General features: G+C 42.9%; 1 protein-coding gene across 3 annotated transcripts in view; it reads right to left on the bottom strand.

Moving 5' to 3' along the window:
- Positions 1-24,051, bottom strand: part of ARHGEF3 (Rho guanine nucleotide exchange factor 3) — a 311,339-nt gene that overhangs the window by 122,627 nt on the left and 164,661 nt on the right. For all 3 annotated transcript variants that reach the window (XM_018038210.1, XM_018038211.1, XM_005695830.3), the window contains one exon: positions 20,749-20,811. In XM_018038210.1, coding sequence (XP_017893699.1) covers positions 20,749-20,811 — 63 coding nt within the window. The remainder of the gene's footprint in view (positions 1-20,748; positions 20,812-24,051) is intronic.

Raw genomic sequence — 24,051 nt, 5'->3', positions numbered from 1 at the left:
CATAATCTGAGTCAGTCTGCATGGTATCTCTCTGGGGGTTGTTACTAGCACAGGGATAAGCATGTGACTTAATGAGCCCAATCATACTAAAGGGAAAAAAATGTAAGCACACTGCCTCAGTGGCAACTGGCAACCACTTTGCAACCATGAGGGGCATCAACCTAAAGAGTGGATTCTGGGTTTTGGGTAAGAGTTGAATAGCTGAGTGAATCAGTCAGGAACCATCCTGTACTTATCCTTCTTAGTCTGGGAGACCACTGTCTAAGGTACTTTGAGTCAGGATTTCTGCTTTCTCCAAACCAACGTAACACCAAAAGGAGGTGGGTGAGAAAATCTGGTACTACTTTCTCACCTATAAATTACATTTGAAAAGTTTCTTCTTTCCTTCCCTGTTTGTCACATAACACATTCACTGTATCCACATGCACTTTTATAACTGAATACATGTTCCTAGGTTTTGAAGGAACTATTTTAGTCGTTAAGTCTAGTGATTAAACTTATACACAAAAGGGAATTCCCTCGTGGTCTAGTGGTTAGGATCCAGTGCTTTCACTGCTGTGGGCCCTGGTTAGATTCTTGATCAGGGAAGTAAGATCCGCAAGCTGCATGGCATGGACATGGCCAAACAACAACAAAAGATACATGATCAGCTGGCTGCTACCGTGGGAAGCTCAAGAGACGCAAACTCAGCCCAGAGGACACTGAGCCCCTGTCAGCACCTGTCAAGGTGCCAAGGGCTGGGACTACAGCAGAGGTTAGGACAGTGGGAGTTCTGTTCTGTGCTTAGGGATTTAGCTTTCAGGATGACAGTAAATAAGAACAATGGACGCTTCCACAGCGATACTTACAAGAAGAAACACTGCAGGAGGGCTGGCCTACCTTAGCCAGGGATATGAGGGGTGGCCCCTATGGGAAGGTGGCATTGAAAACTGAGATCAGGAAAAGGTGGGAGCCAAGTCTGGGGAAAGAGGAACGACAAGAATGAACCTGGCTTGCTTGAGGAGCATCAGAAAGTTCTGATTTGCTAGAAAGTCTCAAGAGAGAAACACAGTTGGCAGGTAGGCAGGTATACAGGGCCCTGTGGGCCAAGGAAAATGGATCTGTATTTTTTTCCAAGTCTTAATTGTTTTTGCACCATGGATCTCTTGATCAGCCTCCTGAAGCCTGTAGACATTTTTTTTTTTTTACAAAATATTTTTAAATGATGCAAAAACCCCCCAACAAATTAGAAATATGAAAGGGCACAGGTGTGGGTGTGGAGGCAGGGGGACAATGGGAGTGGTTTATCCTGGCAGCAAGAAGGACAGTATCACTGACGTTGTTTCGAGTTGCCAGCATACAGTGATGAGAAAAAGGAGACCAACTTGGGGACTTCCCTGGTGGTCCATGGGTTAAGAGTAATCTGCCTGCCAGTGCAGGGGACATGAGATTGATCCCTGGTCCAGGAAGATCCCACGTGCCCAGGCACAACTAAGCCCGCGCTCTGCAACAAGAGAAGCCATCGCAATGAAAAGCCTGTGCACCGCAACTAGAGAGCAGCCCCCACTCTCCACAACTGGAGAAAGTCATGTGTAGCAACAGAGACCCAGAGCAACCGAAAATACATTAAAAATCCTTTAAGGCACATAGACTTGAAACTGGCTTTTCGTTGCTTTTAAATTCTTCAGCCAATGCATCACCTGAAATTGGATGACTTCCCATTACTCCCCACAACTCTACCTTGGTACACTTCTGATTAAGGCATCCCATTATATAAAAATACGTGTGTGTCAGTCACTCAGCTATGTCCGACTCTTTGTGATTCCACAGATTGTATCCCACCAGGCTCCTCTGTCCATGAAATTCTCCAGGAAAGAATACCATATACAAATACAGTTATCAACATATTAGAAAACTAATGTAACTACGGTAACATGGTTTCTTTGTTCATGCTTCAAATAACAAGATCAGGTGTTGAGTCTAATAACTACTGTCATCTAGAATAATCATGGGCATATATAATATCTAGGGATGTATGGAACCAGCGTGATGTGAAAAGAAGATATTAGGGTTTCTTTAGGTGACAACGTCACAGGTACCTCTGGGGTTTGCTGCCCTCATTTGTAACAAAAGGAAATGTAAATTTCAGTTGGAGGTTAGTAAAAATGAGGGTGTAATTCTTTTTCAGTTCAAATTTATAGACCTCATGGAAGTCACTGCAGGGTTTGACTAAGTAATATGACCTGATTTATGTTCTTGAAAAGATAAGCCTAATGGAAGGTGGGGGATGTAGCAGGGGAAAAAAAGCACCAAGGCAATTTCCTGTTTGGAAGCTGGCACTGGCCAGCTGTGGGGAAGTGCCACACCATGGCTTCTCTTGCCAGGAGGATGCCAACGAATAGAAGATCTGTCTTCAAGAGCACTCCTTGGGCTCAAAAAGGGAAACAAAAAACTAATACTGCAAAAATAAAGTGCCTCTGGTCCTGTGCCACCAGGAAAAGACAGGAAGTTTTGGCCAGGAAAGACCCCTGTGACAGTCAGTGAGGCTCAGGGAAAAGATACCACATCCGCCCGGGTTTCCTATAAGACGGGACTGATGATGATGACCTCACAGGCTGGCTCTGCAGATGAGAGGAGCTGCCGACCGCAGTGCCTGGCACCCACGGGTCCTCAGTAAATGGTGGAGCCATCCCCTCTGGTGACTTCAGTCTAGGACCTTGGTCACCGTCTTCAGAGGGAGGGTGGACCAGAGAGCAGTCTCAGAGGCCATCTCACCTTGCACAAGTAAGGGATGGCCACAGATGATTTAGAAAGCTGTGGAGTCCAATTCCATTATCTAGGCTTGGAACAGAACCAACTCGAGCTCCTCAAATACTACCAAATAAAAACACCTAGATTATCCAGGTGAAAACATAGCAAAGGAAACCATCTTCCTAACAGGGAAAGCGAAGAATGCTGAGACCAGAAGAAGGCAGTGGCGGAATCAGGGGCTTCACATAGTATTCCTCTCTTGAGGGATTTGCACAAGGGGGCCACGGAGCACCCCCCACTTTGTAAAGGGTGCCGGTGTTTGTAGCGCAGTGAGGCCGGGGGCGGTGTGGACAGGCCTAGACCTGCTGGGCCCTCAGAGAGGGGCTGCTAGAGCCTTGCAGGAAGCAAGGTGTTGAGACCACTGCCAGGCCCTGTGCTCAGCCCAGAAGCTTCTGCCAGACAGCTCTCTCTCTCTCCCCTCAAAGCCAGAGAATGTGCCTCACTCAGACACTTCCTCCTCTCTCTTTTCTAAGGGTCACTGGAACCTCCTAATCTGGCTTTTGGGGTTTTTGTCTGTTTATGTTTTTGCTCTTTCTCATCCAAGTGCCTCCAGTATAAGCAGCAGCAGCTTTACTTCCACTGGTCTATATCTATAATATTTCTCAAGTGGCCCCTGAAACGCACACATGGCATCAGGTGTGCTGAAAAGGCAGCTTCCTCTAGCCATGCTGATGCAAATGAAGAAACACAGATGCTCATTCATAGCTTGAAATGGGGGAGTACAAGTCCCTGACCTTCTTACCCATCCACCATTCAGGGATTTATAAGGGTTAGCACAGGGATGAAGATGTGGGGGAGGGGACTGGGAGCCAGAAAGAGCTCTCCTTTAAGTGTGAGAGACGCAACAAGAACTCTGAAAATAACTAAGAACCACCGAGAACTTCTATATGCCACAAATCCCGCCCCCTTCTCTTGTGCTCACTTTGAACTTATGTCTGCCAAACAGCCACTGCTGGGCCAACTTCAAAACACTTTTACAGAGGTTGGGGAAAAACTCCTTCCCCAAATCCCTGCTCTTGTTCCAGGGGCTGAACAAAAAAGCTTTTCTTAGGATTATTTTGCTGGGCGACAGGGCACAAAGAAAGCAGTCCACCACTTGCAGTCTGAAGGTCCACAGTGCTGCTCTTGTTTGAATGTGTGGCTCCTCTATGAGGCCAAGGCTGGGCTGTCCCCCCTCTACAGCCTCCAGGGATCTCCGTGGCAATGTGCATCATTCATTTAAAGACTCGTGCAGGACAAGGCTGCTGTGGGCAGCTGACCAAGGCTGACCAGCAAATTACATCTCCTGCCTTTCCTTTGGTCCTGCCATTAGTATTATTATTATTTTAGGTCAGTGAAAATGTTATCACCACTCCTCCATTGGAAAATGTTTGTGGTTATAGTTAAGGACCTGTTACAACTGCTGACAAAGGATTCAAAAATCCTAGGCACAGGAGAAAAAAACGAACCCCCTTAGCAAAATCTCCTCTAGCTTTTTCCACTTCATTTAGGCTGTGTACACTGGGCTGCTTCATTAGAACCTCTACTTTCACTCCTACTCACATGAAGGTTTTTGTTTGGTTTTTCTGGGAATCACAGCTGGTGTGTTTTAAAAAGCCATCTGCTGTGGACTGAATGTGTGTGTCCCCTCAAACTCATATTCTGAAGTCCTAAATCCCAACATGATGGTGTCTGGGGGTGAGGCTATGGGAAGTTATAGGTTTAGATGAGGTCCTGGGGGTGGGAGGTCCCACAAGGAGATTAGTGTCCTCATAAGAAAAGGAAGGGAGATCAGAGCTCCCTCTTTGCACCCTGGGATGACACAGAGGAGAGAAAGCAGTCCTCTGCGAGCCAGGAAGAGGACCCTAAGTAACAGATCTGCTGGAAACCTGATCTTGGATTTCTCAGCTTCCCAAACTATAAGAAATAAATATCTGACCCAGAACCACCTTGGGGAGCGGTGTGAGAAAGAAAGGAATGTTTTTGTTTAAGCTACTACGGTATTTTGTTATACTAGCCTCAGTTAAGATTAATTAAAGAGCTGTCCTCATTAAAGAAGAGTCTAGTGTTTGCCAAGGTAAGAAATGGGAAAATATGCGTTAGTGCCCCTAACTGCTCATGTATTCGTCCATCATACAAGGAGTTGGAGAGAAGGACTTGAAGCCACATGATTGTATGAGCGAACTTAGATATCAGTCTCCCATTATTAACTGATATCTAATGTGTTTACTTTCTACTTAACTACCTGAAAAAGCCATGATACTCAAAACATCATGGACCCCGAGCATTCTGGCACTGAAAATTATGCACTCTTACCTCTTACTATTTTATTGATGAGGAAACCAAGGACCAGAGAGGTGAAGCAACAAGTACAAGGTCTAATAACTACACAATGACAGAAGTCAAAATAAAACCTAAGTCCCCTAATCCACACTGAGAAGTGCCCATTCAAGACAAGGTAGTAAAGATGCAAAGCTCTCCACATGTCCCTCAAACCTATCTGTTCCACAACCAGCTAAGTCGTGGACGACATCATCACCATCATCATCAGGAAAGTGATACAGCCTCCTACTGGTCGTCTGCATCTAACCTTGGCCTCCTCTGAGCCATTCTCCACTCAGCGGCCTGAGGAGTCTTCTCAAAATGCAACTCGTACCCTTGCTTACCCTCTCCCCTACCCATCAGTAATTCTCTACAGTTCTTAGGATAACAGCCTCATTCATGAGCAAGTTCTCTGAGATTCTACATGGTCTGGCTCCTGTTGACTGCTCTCGTCTTGCTCCATACCACCCGCTAGCCACACATGCCTTAAAGCAGCAAGCCCCCCACTGCCACGGGACCTCTGCACATGCTATTACAATGCTGCAGCTCTTCCACTCTCCCCATGGACCTGGTCAACACCCCCCTTCTTTCCAGTCTCACGTCCCCAAAGAAGCTTTTCTTGACCTTTCATGACTAGGTCAAGGTCCTTGGTTAAATGCTCTCATAGCTACATGTTTCCTGTGCTTTTATTTCCACTTGTTATTATGTTCTTATTACTGTGACTTTTAATTAATATCTACCTCATCACTGGGGTGTAAGTCACCTTGCTTGTCCCCCATTTTATCCTCTCATCGCCACCACAGTGTGAGTGTCAGAGATGCCCGATCAACGTGACTATGAATAAAAGAATAAATGAGGAAAAGATTTTTTTAAATATGTGTAAGGCCCTCAAGAACTTAAGAGTCTAGAAATGACTTCTAAGTCACCTGCACATCAGGAAGCTAGTCAATGATCAATGCCACTTATGGCAGATCTTTCTAGGAGACAGGGAAGTGATTCAGTAGCCTTTTCTCAGAAGCCTGCTTGCGTCTGTAGGACCACATCACATAAAATATAATAACATTTCAAAATCTGCTCAGTAAAATGTCCCTCTTCTGCCAACAACCTAAGACCTTCAGCCAAACATAAACTCCCAAACTAAACAAAACCTCTGGGGTCCCAACGGCAATTTTGCCCCTTACTGTGGTTTCCCGAGACCCCATAAATCAAGCCTTTCATTATATACCACATAGAGATAACCCTCCCTTCATGCCATCCCTGTTTTCAGACACATTCTTCATGCCTGTCGCCAACAGCCGGCTCATTTCTCATTTCAGACACTCCTCCACCTCCCTGCGGGGACAGCGAGCACATGACGGGCCTATTTCTGCAATCAGACAACAATGCAAATTAAACTTCAGCCTCAGCTGCTGGTTGTATTCCAGAGAGGGACCATCATGAGGGACGGAACAAAACTTAAAGCAGCAGCAAGGCAGAGAACGCGACGTGGCAAAGCCTGGGCTGGACATAAAGAAGAGTTCTGCTACGGAAAAGAGAGCAGGGCAAACACAGCGAGGTGTCAACAGTGATGAAGAAAAGGCACTTCAGAAACATAATTATGAGCGAACCCTGTTCTCCTGTGAAGGCAAAACAACATGAAATAACTGCAGTAAAGGAAGATAACGTACAATATTTTAAAGCCCAGGATTTTCTAGCTAGCCATAATATTCAAATGTGTGAAAAACCAAACCATGGTAAAGAGGGTGTTTTCTCTGTCTCCTCTATGAAATTTAGCCACTTCCCATGGCTGATGAGGTACCACTGAACTTGGACATCCTGCTCAAAGCGCAGTCACCTCTGTTAGCCACAGATAAATCATCGGCCTTTTGGGTTATTTGCAAATTTTTTTTTAAAAAGCCACCTTTCAAGTTATTAGCATGAATGAGCTGAACAGATCATCAGGTTCATTTCTGGGTCCATTCAGCACCTCTTATTTAGTTTTCCACTGTCTTTGAAGTTTATAGTCTATAAAAGGCACTTTAAACCACAACCGTATTTACCTTTTCCAAGTAAGATAAGCTGAACACACAAAGCTAGAGGGGGTAGGTCAGTACAGCAGGTGGTCTGCATCACTTTGCCAGGTGAGGCTCCTCCACTAACCCTGGAGGGAGAGTGGGACAGAATTCCACCCAAGTCCAGTTGGGTTAACCTGGCACATTCCCAGGTCCAACAAAGCTGGGTCTCTCCAAAGTGGCTCCCTTATTTTCTTCACAGTATTGAGAATGCTCAGTGGTAAAGAGATCTGCCTGCCAATGCACGAGACACAAGAGATGGTGGGTTCAATCCCTGGGGTCAGGAAGATCTCCTGGAGGAGGAAATGGCAATGCACTCCAGCATTCTTACCTCGGAAATCCCACACAGAGAGGAGCCCCGCAGGCTGCAGTCCGACGAAGAGTCAGACACAACTGAGCAGGAGAACACTGAGAATGCTCAAGAAGGCAAGAGAAGCACACATTTCAATGTCATCGCTGAACACAGTCCGGGCTGAGCTGCAGTTAATGTCCAGTAGCCCACTGTTTTAACTGGCCCAGAATACACTCCTTTTCATTAACTGGGATCATCCAGAGATGAGTGCACCTGACAAACTCCTCGCATGTATCTCTCCTCCTCTTCCCACGTGGTGGGCACCAGGAACAGGGCCTTGCACTCAACGAATACCAGTTAGATGGAAAGGAGCTGAGACTTCAAAAGGGAATGCTTTTCATTGTAACAGAAAATTTCCATTCCTACCATTATCCTGAGAGATTCCTGCAGCACAAAGTGAGTGAAATATGAAAGCGTTGGCATCAATGATTCCACATCTGTAGAAATCACATGTACATTCCACACTTATATCCTCTTATCTCCAGGCTGACTTATATCGTTAGCTCATGAAAGCCTGGCATTCTGTTCACTTAGCTTGCTTTGTATACCACACAGTCTCTTCAGGTAGGCCTTGGTTTTGCCTCTTGTTTTATGGATTTTCTTCCAAAAGGAGGGAATGCAAATATGTTTGTAGAGGAAGACAGATATTCTTACAATGTCACCAAGATAAATCCAGCTCATGTTTACAGTAACCTTGCAAAGACAGCACAAAACATGAACACTGAAGCGGCCACTCATTCATTTATCCAATAAGTATCAGGTAGATGTGCTCTGTGCCAGATATCACCCCCTATGTTGAAAATATGGCAGAAAACAAAATGAAAGCTGTATTGTAGTATGGACTGCTGCTGCTACTGCTGCTAAGTCGCTTCAGTCATGTCCGACTCTGTGCGACCCCATAGATGGCGGCCCACCAGGCTCCCCCATCCCTGGGATTCTCCAGGCAAGAATACTGGAGTGGGTTGCCACTTCCTTCTCCAATGCATGAAAGTGCAAAGTGAAAGTGAAGTCACTCAGTCGTGTCTGACTCTTAGCGACCCCATGGACTGCAGCCCACCAGGCTCCTCCGTCCATGGGATTTTCCAGGCAAGAGTACTGGAGTGGGGTGCCATTGCCTTCTCCAGTAGTGTGGACAGATACTAACAAATAAAAAAAAAAACATGAGGCAGGTGATGATAAATGCCATATAGGAAAAAATACAAAGTCAGGTAGGAAGAGCAGGGAATGCTAGGGTGGGGTGGGAGTGGGGGTGGGGAATGAAATGCTGCTCTACGGGGGTAAGGGGTAGGGTGGGGGTCACAAAAGCCAGTCTAAGAACATTTGAGCAGATACCTGAAGGAAAATGGGAAGTAAGCCACAGGGGTGCCTGAAAGAGCTTTCCAAATGGAGAGAGACTGCAGTTGCCGAGGCCCGCCAGAGTGGTGGGAGCACAGGGAAAAGAGTGTATGGAGGTGACAAGGTCCAGGAGTAGCAACACAACCTCGCTGGGCAGGACCTCGGGACGCGGCAATGACGCTGAGCGAGGAGGGGGACGTGAGAGAAACAGCACGTGATTTAGCCTTAAGACAACCCCTCCAGCTGCTGTGCCGAGAGTCAACAGAGGGTCAAGGGTAGAAGCAGGGAAGCCCCTGGAATCATGCAGACTTCATGGAGATAATGGGAGCCAGATGAAGGCGGGCCAGCTGGAGGTGACAACGGTGTGGCTGTGGCTCTATTGAGAGGCAGAGCTGACAGAGGTGTTACCACCAGTCACCTGCTGATCACAACAGCTGGGCTCGGAACAAAGCTTTGCAAAATGAAATCAACAGTTGAGGCATTCAGTTAAATATTCCTATTGATTATTATGATTTACTCATTTAAATACATATTATAACATCTTAAAAATACATTAAAAATATAAATACATTTAAAAACAAACTTGTTTCCCCTAAAAAGGAATAGAATTTCCCAGCCGTCTTGTTTTAAGCAACCCATAAGAATCTTTATTTTCCCCTTCCCGGGGTCATTTATTCTCTATGAGAATCACCAAGTTTCCACCAGGAAAAAATCCATTCAACAAAATCTTGATAGAGAGCTGGGTACATACCAGCACTCTTTGCAGCAATGCCAGAAACAGACAGTATCTCTGCCTGTGTCTTGTCCCATGGCTCCTGGGTATTCTGCATTATCAACAGCAATTGAGTGCTTGCTTGTGCCAGGCACTGTGCCCTAGCCCTAGGTGCACTATCTTACTGAATTCTTACAGCAACCTTACTGTCACCTGCATTTTCCAGCCAAGGAAACCATAACACAGAGAAGCTGAATACACTGTGCAAAGCCACACAGCTAGGAAGTGGCAAACCAGAACTGTTAGTGTCTACCTCCTCCTGAGTTTAAGGTACAATCCGGAACACAAATCCTCCAAATTATACTCTTGTTCTTCCTTGATCACTTTGGGCTGACATGCAATGTGTCTCAGCTTCAACTGCCACATCTACAAAATGAAATATATTCAACTAGATAATCTCTAAGGTTCCTTCCGGGGCTCTTGCTTTGAAACTCAATGCTGGCTCACTCTATGGAGAGCACAGATGCAAAGCTCACCTGCAAGACTATAACTTCTCAGGGTCAGGTTTTGCCTAAAATAAAGTGAAGTACATCCACAGTTGAACCTCTGGGCTGATCAGCAAGAAATAAGTCGACTTCAGGGATACTCTCTAGGAGAAAAAGGTTAGCAAGAGAGTACATAGCAGAATTTCTTTCTCTCGAAACAAATCCTGATAATTGGATTTATTTCCTTACAGAAAGGAGAAAACCAGTCCTGGGTAGAAAGCTAAAACATGCTTTCTCTGTGTTTGGTTACTTGTAACAAAATGGTATGCAATTCCCACTTGTCTGCAGATAAATGACTCTTTAAGTTTCTCTTCCTTCAGTGTTCTTGTGCCGACATATAGTACAGTCCAATAAACACCAGTCAATTGAGTTAGTGCATGAATCACTTCCATGAATGCACTAAACAATACGCAAGTGAACTCATTAGTTCTATAGAAATAAATATCTCCTTGGATAGAATTCATACAGACCTGGCTAGCAAAAGCATCACTTTGGCAAATAAAGGCGAAGAAGATACTATAGATTTATTGACTTTTGTGTTCAGTAGAAGATTTCAATCTTAGAGGCTGATGTTTTGAGTTGTGTGGGAGTAAAAGAAATCTCATTTATGTAACTAAGAGGAAAAAAAAAAAAAAAGTCAGTCTGCTAAAAAAGGAAGCAAAATAAACACTTTCAATTCCCTGCAGGATTTCTAAGGAGTTAACCCAAAACTTTGCATTTGGCCCACTGAAGTTAATAAACCTATGATTCAAACACTTCGCCTTCAATACCAGCTATGAATGTAGCTCACAGAGAAACCGCTTGCTCATATTGATTGATTCTCTTCACAAAATGAGCAGGCATAGCTGTGTTAAGTTAGAGAGCTGGGTGGAGGAAGACATGCAAATCCTGAGTATTCTCATGGATCCTTCATTCTTTTTTACATTTTTCTAAAGTTACTCCAAAATACAAGTAATAATCCAATAATGTAAGAGTTTGTACACAATAAATGTTAAGGGAACAAAGTCAACCCACCACCTTTTCTTCACAGAGAAGGGGCAGCAGACACAAGTAAGAAGAGAAAGAAGAAAGAAAACAGCTTCTGTTACTGAAACTAGGACTATATAACCAGATCAAAGATGAGGCTTGATGAAATTACATAAGTCATTTAGAGGAAAAACTCAATTAGCTGGGAATAGAAGCCCGGATGGTACTTTCTAACCAAGATTATTTATGTAATTTTCAGGTGGACAGTCCCAGGCTATGTTTCAGGAAAAAAAAATAAACTATAAGAAAAGTATTTGTAAACAATCATTTTCTAGTGACTTTTTACTGCAAATAATCTCAGTCAAAATAGAATTAATGATAAACTACAAAAATTTAAAAGCAGTTGAGATGTAATCTTGGTCAACATAACAAGACTTTTCCTTTGAATTTACAACTGTAGTTTTGTATTTTTAACTATGGATGACAGAAAAGGAATACACTTCTGGAGATACACAAGTTTAATAGTTGCACAGCCTTTATTTAAATGAAGCCTTCATGATGGAGACAAAAGAACCTTTCCTCTCTATTAATTCTCATGGCCTGTTCAGTTCTGCATTTGGAAACAGTTTGGTTTTTAACTGTGTGCACAAAAATTTGAATTATAACAATGGCAACTTATATTATTCATATTAACTTTAAAATACCCAGTGTACACAGGTACCTTTTTGCATCTACCTCACTACTTGCTCTGGAATATGAGGATGGTCATTGTGACTGGGAAATACTGGAAACAAGAAAAATGCCCCTCAATGGAGAATGCTGTTAAAATAAACTATGACCCATTTGTCTCGTGCAAAAATAAGCAGCAGTTAAAACAATGAGACATATCCTTCACTAAGCGAATGGATAAATAAACTATGGTACATCCATACAACAGAATATTATTTCCGCGATTAAAGGGAAAAAAAATCAAAAGAGCTCTCAAGCCATGAAAAGACTTGGAGGACCCTTAATGGCTATTACTGAGTTAAAGAAGCCAGTCTGAAAAGAACTGTATGACATTCTGGAAAAGGTAAAACTATGGAGACAGTAAAAGATGGGTGGTTGCCAGGGGCTGAGATGGGAGAGAGACGAACAGGCAGAGCCCAGAGCCTCTTCAGGCTATGCTGAAGATACCATAATGGTGGATACGTCATTAAAAGTGTGTCAAAACCCAGAGAAAGTACACTGAGTGAACCCTAACGTAAGCTATGGACTGTGCATAATAACGATGTGTCAAGGTAGGGTCATCCGTTGCCACACTGTACCGCTCCAGTGGGGGATGTTGACACTGGGGGGACACTGTACATGTGTAGGGCCAGAGGACATATGGGAATTATCTGTTCTTTCTGCTTAATTTTGCTGTGAGCCTGAAACTGCTCTAAAAAATAGGCAATTTAAAAGAAAAAAAGCAAATTGCAAAGTAAAACAAAAAAATGACAACACATCTTTACAAAGCCACCGCAGACTCACTTTTATAGCTATATCTATCTATGTATCTAAATATCTGGGAAGAGACTAAATTAATAACCAGATTATATCTAAGAAGGTAAGTGGGACCATGGATGGTTAATGGGTTGTTAGTTCCACCTCTCTTTTTTTTTAAATTGTGGGAATATATAAGCAGTGTTACATGTGTAATTAAAAATAAAATTTTTCTTTAAAAATATTTAATTTACAACTTACAATAAAATATTCAAAAATAAATTGCAGATATAATGACATTTTAAATACTTCAGTATTCATCTTTTAAAAACAAGGACATTTTTCTACCCTAAAATTGTTTTTCAATAGCAGAAAAAGCATAAAAGATCTTATACTAAACTACTGGGGTGAGGTAAGTCATTTATTTAAAAAAGCTAAGCTGGTCTCAAAGAAAATTATAAACAAACACCAAGAGTTGAGAACTGAACTGATTTAATGCTTATAGCAAAGTCATTCTAAAAACAACATTATCATCATTATCCCCATCCTTTAATTTTATGTAATGTTTTATTTTCTCTCCTTTAAAACACTAACAATCTCATATACCAGCAGGTCAAAATCAATTATATTTATTATATTAAAAAAATTTTAGTCATTTGAAGTACTAAAGTAACAGCACAAAGCTTATCATAACAGACTGAGTGTCTTAAATGGGGATTCTTAATCTAAAATCCTCAGAAGCCCAAGGATTGCATGGATTCAATTCAGGGCATCTGTGAGCTTGGATGGAAAAAAAAAACCCACTGAAGATCAATTTTACTAACAAGTGAAATTTAGCACTTCCTTTATGAATGGAGACCACAAATCACAGAAGCACCAGCAGACCCATGACTTTGTCACCATAAAAATCACTGTGTTTTCAAATCACAATGTGGCTGGTAAGGGTATTTCAAAATATCATTTACTCTCATCATTTCATGGAAGGTGTATGAGATGTTGGATTTGTTGCCAGATCTTGTTACTTAATGCATCAATTAAGAAGCACATGTGTAACTCTTACCACAATTTTGCTTTTAAATATTTTGATAACTATATTTCAGTAAAAGTGGGTTTTGTCCTAATCATATATTATATTTTAAGCACATCTAAACAGTCTTGGGGGTGGGGGGAGGTTCATAGGTTTCACAAGATGCAAAAGGTTAAGAACCCCTGGAACTCAACCACCCCTTCCTGTAAACCCATTCTCCCAATGTAACCACTATCCACAATGTAGGGTATCTTCTTCCATGCATATTCCTTTAAGTGGACACACACATACATAACCATCTAGAGGCATAACTTACACAGCTATGTGCTCTGTAATCACGCTTTACACTTCTATTTTGCAATACATTTACAAGTCTCTGTATAATTTAGTCACTCATGCTGTTTCCAGCTTATGGCTATTATCTTAAAATGCTATAATAAAACTCCTTATATACATCTCTTTATATTCTGTTTTTTTTTTTAATTTCATAATCAGTTCTATGTATGGAACATTTGTGACAATGACATCCTCAAATTGAACCACAGAATCAATATTGTATTATGAAATCAACAGCAACAATAGCTAGTGTATTTTGTGCTGACCAAGGGCCAGGTACTATATGCTCTACGTGAATTAACTTATTTTAATCCTTGTAACTCTAAGGCAAGACACTGCTATGATTTCAGGTTACAGGTGGAGAAACTGAAGGTGATTAATCTCTAAACTTCCAAAGTCTGTAATTCTGATGACAAACTCAAACAACTAGGTATACTCAGAATACAGGATTCCTCAATAATCCTGGGCTCCATGGGGGTCACCGAAGGGGGACAAAAGACGATGATTGACACTCTGTCCCATGATCAGCTTCTGAGAGCATGTCCTGAAGCTCCCAGGAATTCCTTTGTCACTGTGCTTTTGAAGAGGTGGATCAAAGAGAAAAGACCATAGTGAATACACTGTGAAATGACAACCATTGATTAGGCCAAAGGCAAGATAAAGAAGGTAAATACGCCTGCCAATGCAGGAGACACAGGTTCAACCCCTGGGTGGGGAAGATCCCCTGGAGAAGGAGATGCCTAGGAATTCCCATGTATCCCAGAATTCTTGCCTGGGAAATCCTATGGACAGAGGAGCCTGGCGGGCTATAGTCCATGGAGTCATGAAAAGAGTTGGACACAACTTAGCAGCTGAACAACAGTAACAGCAGCAAGATTAAATGTGCCCATGTCAACAACGAGCAGATCTGCCATCAGAGATTTGGGTTGAGACTCAACACAGGATCTCCACTACTGTAGGCCCAGATCATTTCACAGGCAGCAAGATCAGGACGTAATTCCAAAACAGAAGAAAAAAAAAAATTCCATCAGGTTAAATATAAATATGCGCTATTGACAACCCAGTCTCAGGGGCAGGCCTGGTCTCCTCGGTGATAAGAGCATTATTAAAATCTCCCACGTAATTCATCAAGGCCTCATGCTGGTCAGGGCAAGGCTAATCTCCCCAGTTAGCAAGTTCCAGAACAGACCAAGAGAAACAAAACTACAGAAATGGTATCTTTTGTCATTATCTGGACTCTGCTGAGCAGAGATAAAATAATCCTGCTGCTGTTTCGTGTCTGGTTTAACATGTCCTAGCAAAGAAACGTCATTTAGCTTCACTGAGATAGGAAAGCTTTTCCCCCTTCTCATGTGTCAACTCTTGTGCTCTGAACATCCATGTAACAGGGTAAGTAACTGGAAAGCACAGGTTATAGTACTCTGAACATGCATGGTCATAAACCTCAAAGTGGGGTTGCCAGAAAGACCAGCTCAACGTCCTGTCCATCATCCATCACCAGAAGCCCTGGAGCCAAATGGTTTCTCCTTCCTGTGCTAGAGGCAGCATGGAGAAGCTGTGGGGGCCAGCTCTCCTGGCCTTGAATCTACAAGAACGTGGGGTTTTGAGCAAATTTCTTATTTCTCTGAGCCTCAGTTTTCTCATCAACAAAAAGGGTATGATAACATCCATGGTCAGAGGACTGCTGTGAGGGTTAAATGGGTCTCATCCCAACCCCAATTATAGTTCAGCCACCTGCTCCTGTGGGGATGCCCCACCACCAACTCCATCACTACCAGTCCCTCCCTGCCAGGTAAGAGAGAGCCTGGGCTCTGAAAGGGCAACAGGAGGGGCTCCTCCCAAAGAGGGGGTGTTAGCAAATGTCCCACATAAAGCCACACTTAGCAAGGGACCAGCGATATAGCTGAAAGAGAGTGTGGCAAAGAAAACTGAGAACAATTTCCCATTCTGAGTTTCCACACAAGATGCTCAAATGCTCTGAACTGAATTTCTACCTCTCACTGCCAGAAGGAATATAAACCTGTGGACAGGTTTAAAACATATTCATTCCCTTTCAGCCAGGAAATTCATATTTTATCCTACTGATATAAGAATCATACAAAGATATTCTTGGACGCCCATCAGTGGTATTTGTAATAGTAAAAAACTGCAACTAACCTAAATATCCAAGGAAGGACTGGCTAAATAAACTTGGTGCATCCATTTGACAAAGTATGGTTATTTAAAATAATGTTACTGAAGAATGTTTCAGGTTGTGGTGACATGATTTCAATATAGTAAATGGAAAATTCAGGAATAAATGATCGCCATTAAAACTGTGTGCTTACATAAACTTTTAAAAGTCGGTTGATAACATATATGCTATTTAGGGCTACATGTACATAGCAAGTTTACAGACAGGGAAGGCAACAATAAATATTAAACACAGCAGAGCAAGGGATTTTTTTAAGGGCCTGTGGCGTCGTTAAGGGCACATGTCTAGTTGCATTGGTATCTACCTGGAATTTTACATTATCCTTTGTACCACTTTGTATGTCTGAAATATTTCATAATTTAAAAGTTTTAAGTGAGTGTGTATATAACCCTAGAAAGTTAATACATCAAAATGTAGCCACTACTTTGAGGTAAGAGTATAGTGAATTCTAGGGCTCACATTTTCCAAATCTGCAACAAAGAACATATACTCCTTTTTATCTTTTACAGTGTTTCTTCATTGGAAACTGTTCTTATGCCTATCCCAACATTGGTATATTTTTTGATAAAGGATGTTTGATGCTAAGCAGTGCCCTGCATCAGGGTCACACCTGGCTCTTCTGCCAAGGGCCTTGCTTGAGGGACCATGAAACCCAGCTCTTCACTCGGGAGTCTCTCGCCCACTACAATTCAAACGAGAAAAGTGCTGTGGGGGAAGCGATGTCCCTGAAACCATCCCACTCATATCCTCTGACGTGAGACAAGATTTGTAGGCGGCTTCTGGGAGCATTCTCCACTTTGCAAATTGTTCTCAAAAGTGTTAAAATATATACTCTGCTTTCCCTCCTCCCCCCTCCCCCCGCCCGCTGGAACAGTTTGTGTTCTATCCTGCCAGGAAGCTGGGGGCTCAGCCAGTGGACTGAAGTGGTAAAGTGGTGGTGAAAAATTAGAGACCAATTATTTTGTCAACTAGTGTAGACTCTCCAGTCACAATTCATTTTTCACCAAGTGCTGGAGGTGGAAGGTGGGAGAATAATTCTGTGGAGATATGTCGCCATGCCTTAAGACCCTTCCAGTTTCCTTTTTAAGAGGAATTCCTCACTTGGGGTCTTGGCTGGGCTCTGTGAGGCCCACAAAATCATATGTCAATCTTGTAAAATTGTCTGGAGCCATCAGATTCTCAAAAGAGTCCATGACACACCCCGCCCCCGAACAACTGAGGATCCCTGTTCTGTAAGGATACTCTCTTTTCTTAGCTTCCCCACTCCTGTTTGATCTCCAAGTTCAAGTTCAATAGGAGATTGCAGAGGAGTTCAGAAGGAAAACCCTCTAGCAGGCACCTACCAGAACTGTCATCTGAGGCTTTAAAATAAAGCAAGATATCAATGAGAATGTTTGGTGTTATCCACACTCAGACACCAATATATGCTTTTAATCAAAGGGGGAAAGTTTTTGTGTTAACACTTCCCAACTTTACATCACAGATATTATTTCTAGAAAGGGAGTACGTGTGTTGAATTCCACATACACATTGGGAAGATCCACTCTTTTCGTTGTTGTTAAAATTCACTAACCAGTAAGTATCTATGAAGAGCTCATTGTATAGCATTGGGCTAGGACTCAATGGAAACTTGACCACGATCCCCCAAAGATCCCTGTTCCCCCATTCAGCAACTTCATGTTCAAGCATACGTCTGGTGAACGTCTTTCCACTTATGAAGTGGAATCAAAATTGAGAGTTACTAATATTAATTTCCCAAGCCCTCGCATCTTCCGGTATGAGTCATCCACTGGAACCCACCTTTTTTTTCAGATACTTTCCACTACACATAGAAACAGGCACAAAACAACTCTTTATTAATGCTGCTGTGACTCTGCTGGACATCACCATTTAAAAGGCACCTTTGGGGAGACTACAAAGCCATTTATCTATTAATTTACGGGACTCAGATATTTACTCAGACATTGCAGCCTTTATGGCTACAATCTTCTCATGAGTGGCTCTATCCCCTAGTTCATTCAACTCGTCTCTACCAAATACCTGTTAGGTGCAAGGCACTGAAAATCAGTAGTACCCCCTCTATGGCCACATGTGTGTCTGTCACACACCCCATCATCTCTGTACAGCTTGGACTGTCAGTAAACTTGCAAAACACCAGTTTTCATGTCCTCCAACAGCTTCTAGGATTCTTTTAAGTTTTATAATGATTATAATATTACATGATAATATTTGGAGGAAACTGCCCAGGTTCTGGAATCTGTTTGCCAAGAAACGGGAAAAAATAACAGAGAAATCAGAAAGGAGTTTGGCCACAGGTGAATCCCTAAGCATAAAGGTAGACTCTTCCATGAAAGTCTCTTTACTGTGACAAAACATGATATGATATGGTTAAGAGATACAGCAAGGGAGGGAGATGTATCTTTTGTGGCTGCATAAGGAGCTGCTGCTGCTGCTAAATCACTTCAGTCGTGTCCAACTCTGTGAGACCCCATAGACGGCAGCCCACCAGGCTCCCCCGTCCCTGGGATTCTCCAGGCAAGCATTGGAGTGGGTTGCCATTTCCTTCTCCAATGCATGAAAGTGAAAGTGAAGTCGCTCAGTTGTGTCTGACTCATAGCTACCCCATGGACTGCAGCCCACCAGGCTCCTCCGTCTGTGGGATTTTCCAGGCAAGAGTACTGGAGTGGGATGCCATTGCCTTTTCTGTGCATAAGGAGAAAAGACATCAAATAATTCATTATATGAGCTTAGATGACTCTGATCAGAAGGTAAGGTCATGGATGCCGATCAACATGAAAACCAAATCAGAACTCATGATTGCAAATAATCCTTTCATATAAAAGAGTTTAGTAGTTCTTTGAATAAAGCTTCTAGAGACGTGTTTTTCTGAAAAAATAAGCATAGTTCAGGAAAAACATAGGATGAGGCATGATCTTAGAAATGATCTAGGTTAAAGTCTTATTAAATCACTACACTTCCCTGGGCTTCTATTTCTTCATTTTCAAAGTGAGGGGACTGGACTATATGACGGCTAAGAGCTCTATATATTCTGAACATCAATAATTCTAATAATTGCCACAAAATTAAAAACATTTGCAAACACCAAAAAACTTGTTGTCAATAAAGTTTCAAAGACTTCACTTGTCAACAATGAAAGATTCAATGAGTAAAGTAAAAGCAAGAAGAACATCGTCTTTTTTGTCCTATTACCATAGCAATAGAATAAACTGGTCCAACCCACCAATCTGATGATCTAAAGCCTGGAACAAACACCATGTGGCAAATAAAGATGTGTGAATACATTAACGCTAGCTAGCTCAGGCTCCCTCCGTCACAGCTATGTGCATCATAGAAAACTCTGCCACAATTAAAATAACTAAGACAGCACCGCTTATATGGGAAAACAAATGCTATCAGGTGAGAACCCAATAATCTGTGTTCAACGGAGCTTCAAGTTTTTACAATGGTTTAAAGACTGTATCTCAAAATTGTTTTTTAACAGATGAGGCCCATAGAGAGGAAATGACTTGCCCAAGATTACATTGTTAGTTACAGACAGAGCCAGCACCATATCCCAGTTCTTAATTCTTAGCATAGAAGCTTCATCTCACAACAGTGGCTTTTGCAGTGTCTGTGGAGGAGGAGGACCAGGCCCTAATGTTAGATTGATCTACCATGCATGTATGAAGATTAAAGTTCCAGGGAGTGTGAATGATGAACAGACATGGGGAGCACAGTGGAGGCCAGAATCCTGCCCCCCAGTCCCTAGACAATGAGAGCACCAGCTGCCCAGGGAGCATTCCCCACTGTGTCACTGGGGAGACAAGGAGGCCACACAAATGACTGAAACTCCGCATCCAGAGCATAAGAGGCCCAGGGAGCCTCCCCAGGCGTGTCATTGGGAAGACAAGGAGGCCACACATAGAAAACTACTGAAACTCAGCACCCAAAGATGTGGGCCTGAAAAAATCCAAGAAAGCTTTTGACCTCTGTCCTCACTAGCACAGTTACCAAGTCACTCAAACATCTTTTGCAAACTTCCGCTTTTAAAGGAAAATACAGTGAGGTTAGCATTTGGTGAGGGTCCACTATGTACCAGGCTATGCTGGTGGTACTCTCACTTTTGTTGTTTTGTGTGAGCCTCACAACAATTCTGTTAGGTTAAGTCTTTTCCTCATGAGAAAACAGAGAAGATAGGTGTCATACAAATCTAAGTATGGAATCTTCATTCAAACTAAGCTGTTGAAACCAAAGCCACTCCCTCAGCCATGCTGCCAGACACTTCTGGTCTTTGAGCCATGCAGCTGCTTGAGTTGGGCCAATCTGCCAACTTCCTCCACAGGGGGACAAACATCTGGTCCGCCTTCAGTAGTCAGCCTCTAACACGGCACAGCAGGCTTTATCTAGATTCTATCCAGATGCACTGATTTCATCGTTCATTTTATGAGAGAAAAGACACGAGCAATAAACAAGTGGCTTGGAAGTTTAAGCTGGCCACACAGCTTCTTCCAGTAAAATGAAAAAAAAAAAAAAAATTTTTTTAACATTTCCCCCCAGATCCCAACCTCTGTAATTGAATCCTGGAAGCTCACCTAAAGCCCACAGCATGTTAACAAACACGTTCAGAGATGAGAGGTGTTCCCATGGCAGGGGACGTAGGAAGGACTGTACTTACACTTATATCAAGACTACAAAGGCTAACCGCATCTTCATCCTGGGTGCTCTGCTTCCGTTTCCGCTGTGAAACAAACAATAAAACAAAGTTCAAATGTAAACAAGGATTATTACTTCGATTAAGGAAAGAAAAAAATGCAATCAAATAGCACATGTAATCCTTTTCATTTCTACCATGTTATGCAAAACCTTAGACCAAGTTCTAAGAAAGTCTAAGAAATTACAGGAAATGATTAAGCTCTGGGATAACTGGTTTACATTATTGTTCTTATTCAAGCTGCTACAGTTTGTTTCTCTTTATAGTTTCTTTTTTTCTAAATGTCTCTGTATAGCAAGACTTAGAAATTTAGACACAGAGTTGAGATTTTTATTAACATGGAAGAAGACATTAGACTGGAAAGAGTCTAATTCACTTAAAGATATTCCATTTTTAGCCCTGCTTTGTATTGGTGTAAGTTAAATTTGTTCTACACTTCATCCAGGGTGCTGATGTCACCACAGAACCAAAACGGTGGAAAAAACCTTAGACATCTTCTCCAACTTTCCCATTTTAGAGCCATAAACACCAAGACTCAGAATAGTCACTATTGGAACTGAAGAAAGCTATATTTGAAATGAACTTACAACCATGGAAGTCTATGGGGTTGGAAAAAATGTATTATCCTCTGTATAAAAAGAAAAGAAACTCCATTCGCAAACGCAATCAAGCTCTTCAGAGACACATTTACTTCTCTTCTGCATCTCTAGCTTAACCAATCAGGTAAGTATTTCTTGAGTCTCTAATTTGTGACTTGCTAAGTCCCCTACTTGGCAGAAAGCTGCCAGCAGACCGGAATCCCTAGTATGAGGTTACAGAGGAGTGGTATGAGAGACAGTTGGAGTCTTCAGCCCTCAAAGAAGTCCATCACCTCCTGCCCTTTCTCCTCTATTAGATGATTAGTGTGAACACAGGCAGATCTTGGAAAGCACCCAGTCCTTATCTGTCCTTGACTGTCTCACTATAACTCTTCTATTATTTCTTCAGCCCAACAAAGGTTTGTTGAGCACCTATTATGCACCAGGTCCTGTGTTTGCTCCCAGGAATGCCGAGAATGGCAACTTCCCTAGTTAAGGAACTCACATTAACTCACATAATTGTCATATTCCTGTAAGAGACACAGACTCTGGTGTGATTATAATGCAGTAAGATCCAACTATCCTAGGGAAAGTCACTTCACTTGCCTGAGTCACCCTTTCTCAACTCTAAGGTGGAGGTGGTAACATAAGCTTTTATTCTCCGAGAGGGAGAAGTAAATACAGTGATATGTATTAGCAAGCAGCAGAGTGCCTGGTGCACAGTAAGTGCTCAGCCTGTGGGCTGGAGGGCTCTGGAGCACAGTGAGGGAGTAATTAGCTTGGCCTTGGTGGGGGCTGGGGGTGTTTTCTCAGAGGAGGAGGCCTTTGAACAGGTCTGATGGATGAATTAAGAGTTTGCCAGACACAGATGGGGAGGAGAGTGGGGCCTCTTTTCCGTCATTAGCTACCTAGATGTTTCAAATCCTAAAGGTTAACATGGTTCCATACAGAGTATGGAGTGTTAGATCCCATAAATCATTCCACTTGAGCAGTGAGATCCAATGCTAGGAGCCAGGATCCTCAATCAGCCATAATGAAATAATATCCAAGAATCTTCACTAACAAGTTCACCGTGTGGTTGGTGATTGTCAGGGAGCCAAATACTCCACCCATGGGCTTTGGGGGAGTCCCAAGAGGACGCGGAGAGCTGCTTGTCATTTTGGCAGGGGCTGCTTCATGTTCGCGTAGGGACATGACCCCTACTGATTCATCATTCAGTTACAATTAAAAGCAGCACTGTGGTGCCATTGAAGCCAATTCATTGGCCTGTATTTATATGGTGACTTTGGAGGTGAGTATGGCAAGGCATAGTTTCCATTCTACAGGTAAATAAATTGAAGTTAGGAGAGATAAACAAATGGCTCCCAAGTTACACGGCTATGGTATAACACCCTGAATCCAAAATATGAATTCCTAGGGCAAAATTCTTCACACACACGCATGCATGCACGCACGCACGCACGCGCACGCACGCACGCGCACGCACACACACCCCATTTAAAGCACACTTGGCAAACAGGTTATGACTCATTTGCCATTTGGAATGCCTGGCGGCGTCTGCCTTGAGTGCTGTATTGAGAAGGGTTTCACAGCACAGCAAGTCAGGGAAGGCTGCAATCAATCAGTAATGTGTGCTGGGGTAGAAGAGTAGGGATCTCTGCACTGGTGCCCTGCCACCCAGGACAACCTATGCCATTTCCTGAGCCTGGCTTCTCTTGCCTTGGGAGGCTACAGAATTAGACTTGCGATCTTGGGAAATCCCATGAGAGGGCAGAGGTGCTGGGGTGTTATCTGTAAAGTGGCCATTAACCACGAGGTCAGGCTGTCCTGAGGATTACAGGAGCTATGTATACAGCACCTGGCACATGGTAACGGCACAATAAATGGTGGCTCCCGGTACTCCCCAAACTGTAAGCCACAGAGGTGTACGCCGCTATCTGGTGGTGTTAGATTACGGAATTCCATGATGCTGCAGTTCCATTGTGAGGGCTCAATGATTTTGTCAATGTGACACATTTACAGTGGCCTGTTACCCCCCAAGTGATGGGACCAGATGCCATGATCTTTGTTTTCTGAATGTTGAGCTTTAAGCCAACTTTTTTGCTCTCCTCTTTCACTTTCATCAAGAGCAAAAAAGTTGGCTTAAAGCTCAACATTCAGAAAACGAAGATCATGGCATCTGGTCCCATCACTCCATGGGAAATAGATGGGGAAACAGTGTCAGACTTTAATTTTTTGGGCTCCAAAATCACTGCAGATGGTGACTGCAGCCATGAAATTAAAAGACGCTTACTCCTTGGAAGAAAAGTTATCACCAACCTAGATAGTATATTCAAAAGCAGAGACATTACTTTGCCGACTAAGGTCCGTCTAGTCAAGGCTATGGTTTTTCCTGTGGTCATGTATGGATGTGAGAGTTGGACTATGAAAAAGGCTGAGCACCAAAGAATTGATGCTTTTGAACCGTGGTGTTGGAGAAGACTCTTGAGAGTCCCTTGGACTGCAAGGAGATCCAACCAGTCCATTCTGAAGGAGATCAACCCTGGGATTTCTTTGGAAGGAATGATGCTAAAGCTGAAGCTCCAGTACTTTGGCCACCTCATGTGAAGAGTTGACTCATTGGAAAAGACTCTGATGGTGGGAGGGATTGGGGGCAGGAGGAGAAGGGGACGACAGTGGATGAGATGGC

The sequence above is a fragment of the Capra hircus genome, chromosome 22 (genome assembly GCF_001704415.2).
Source record: "Capra hircus breed San Clemente chromosome 22, ASM170441v1, whole genome shotgun sequence".
Lineage (NCBI taxonomy): Eukaryota > Metazoa > Chordata > Mammalia > Artiodactyla > Bovidae > Capra > Capra hircus.
This window is presented reverse-complemented; position numbering and strand designations above follow the sequence as displayed.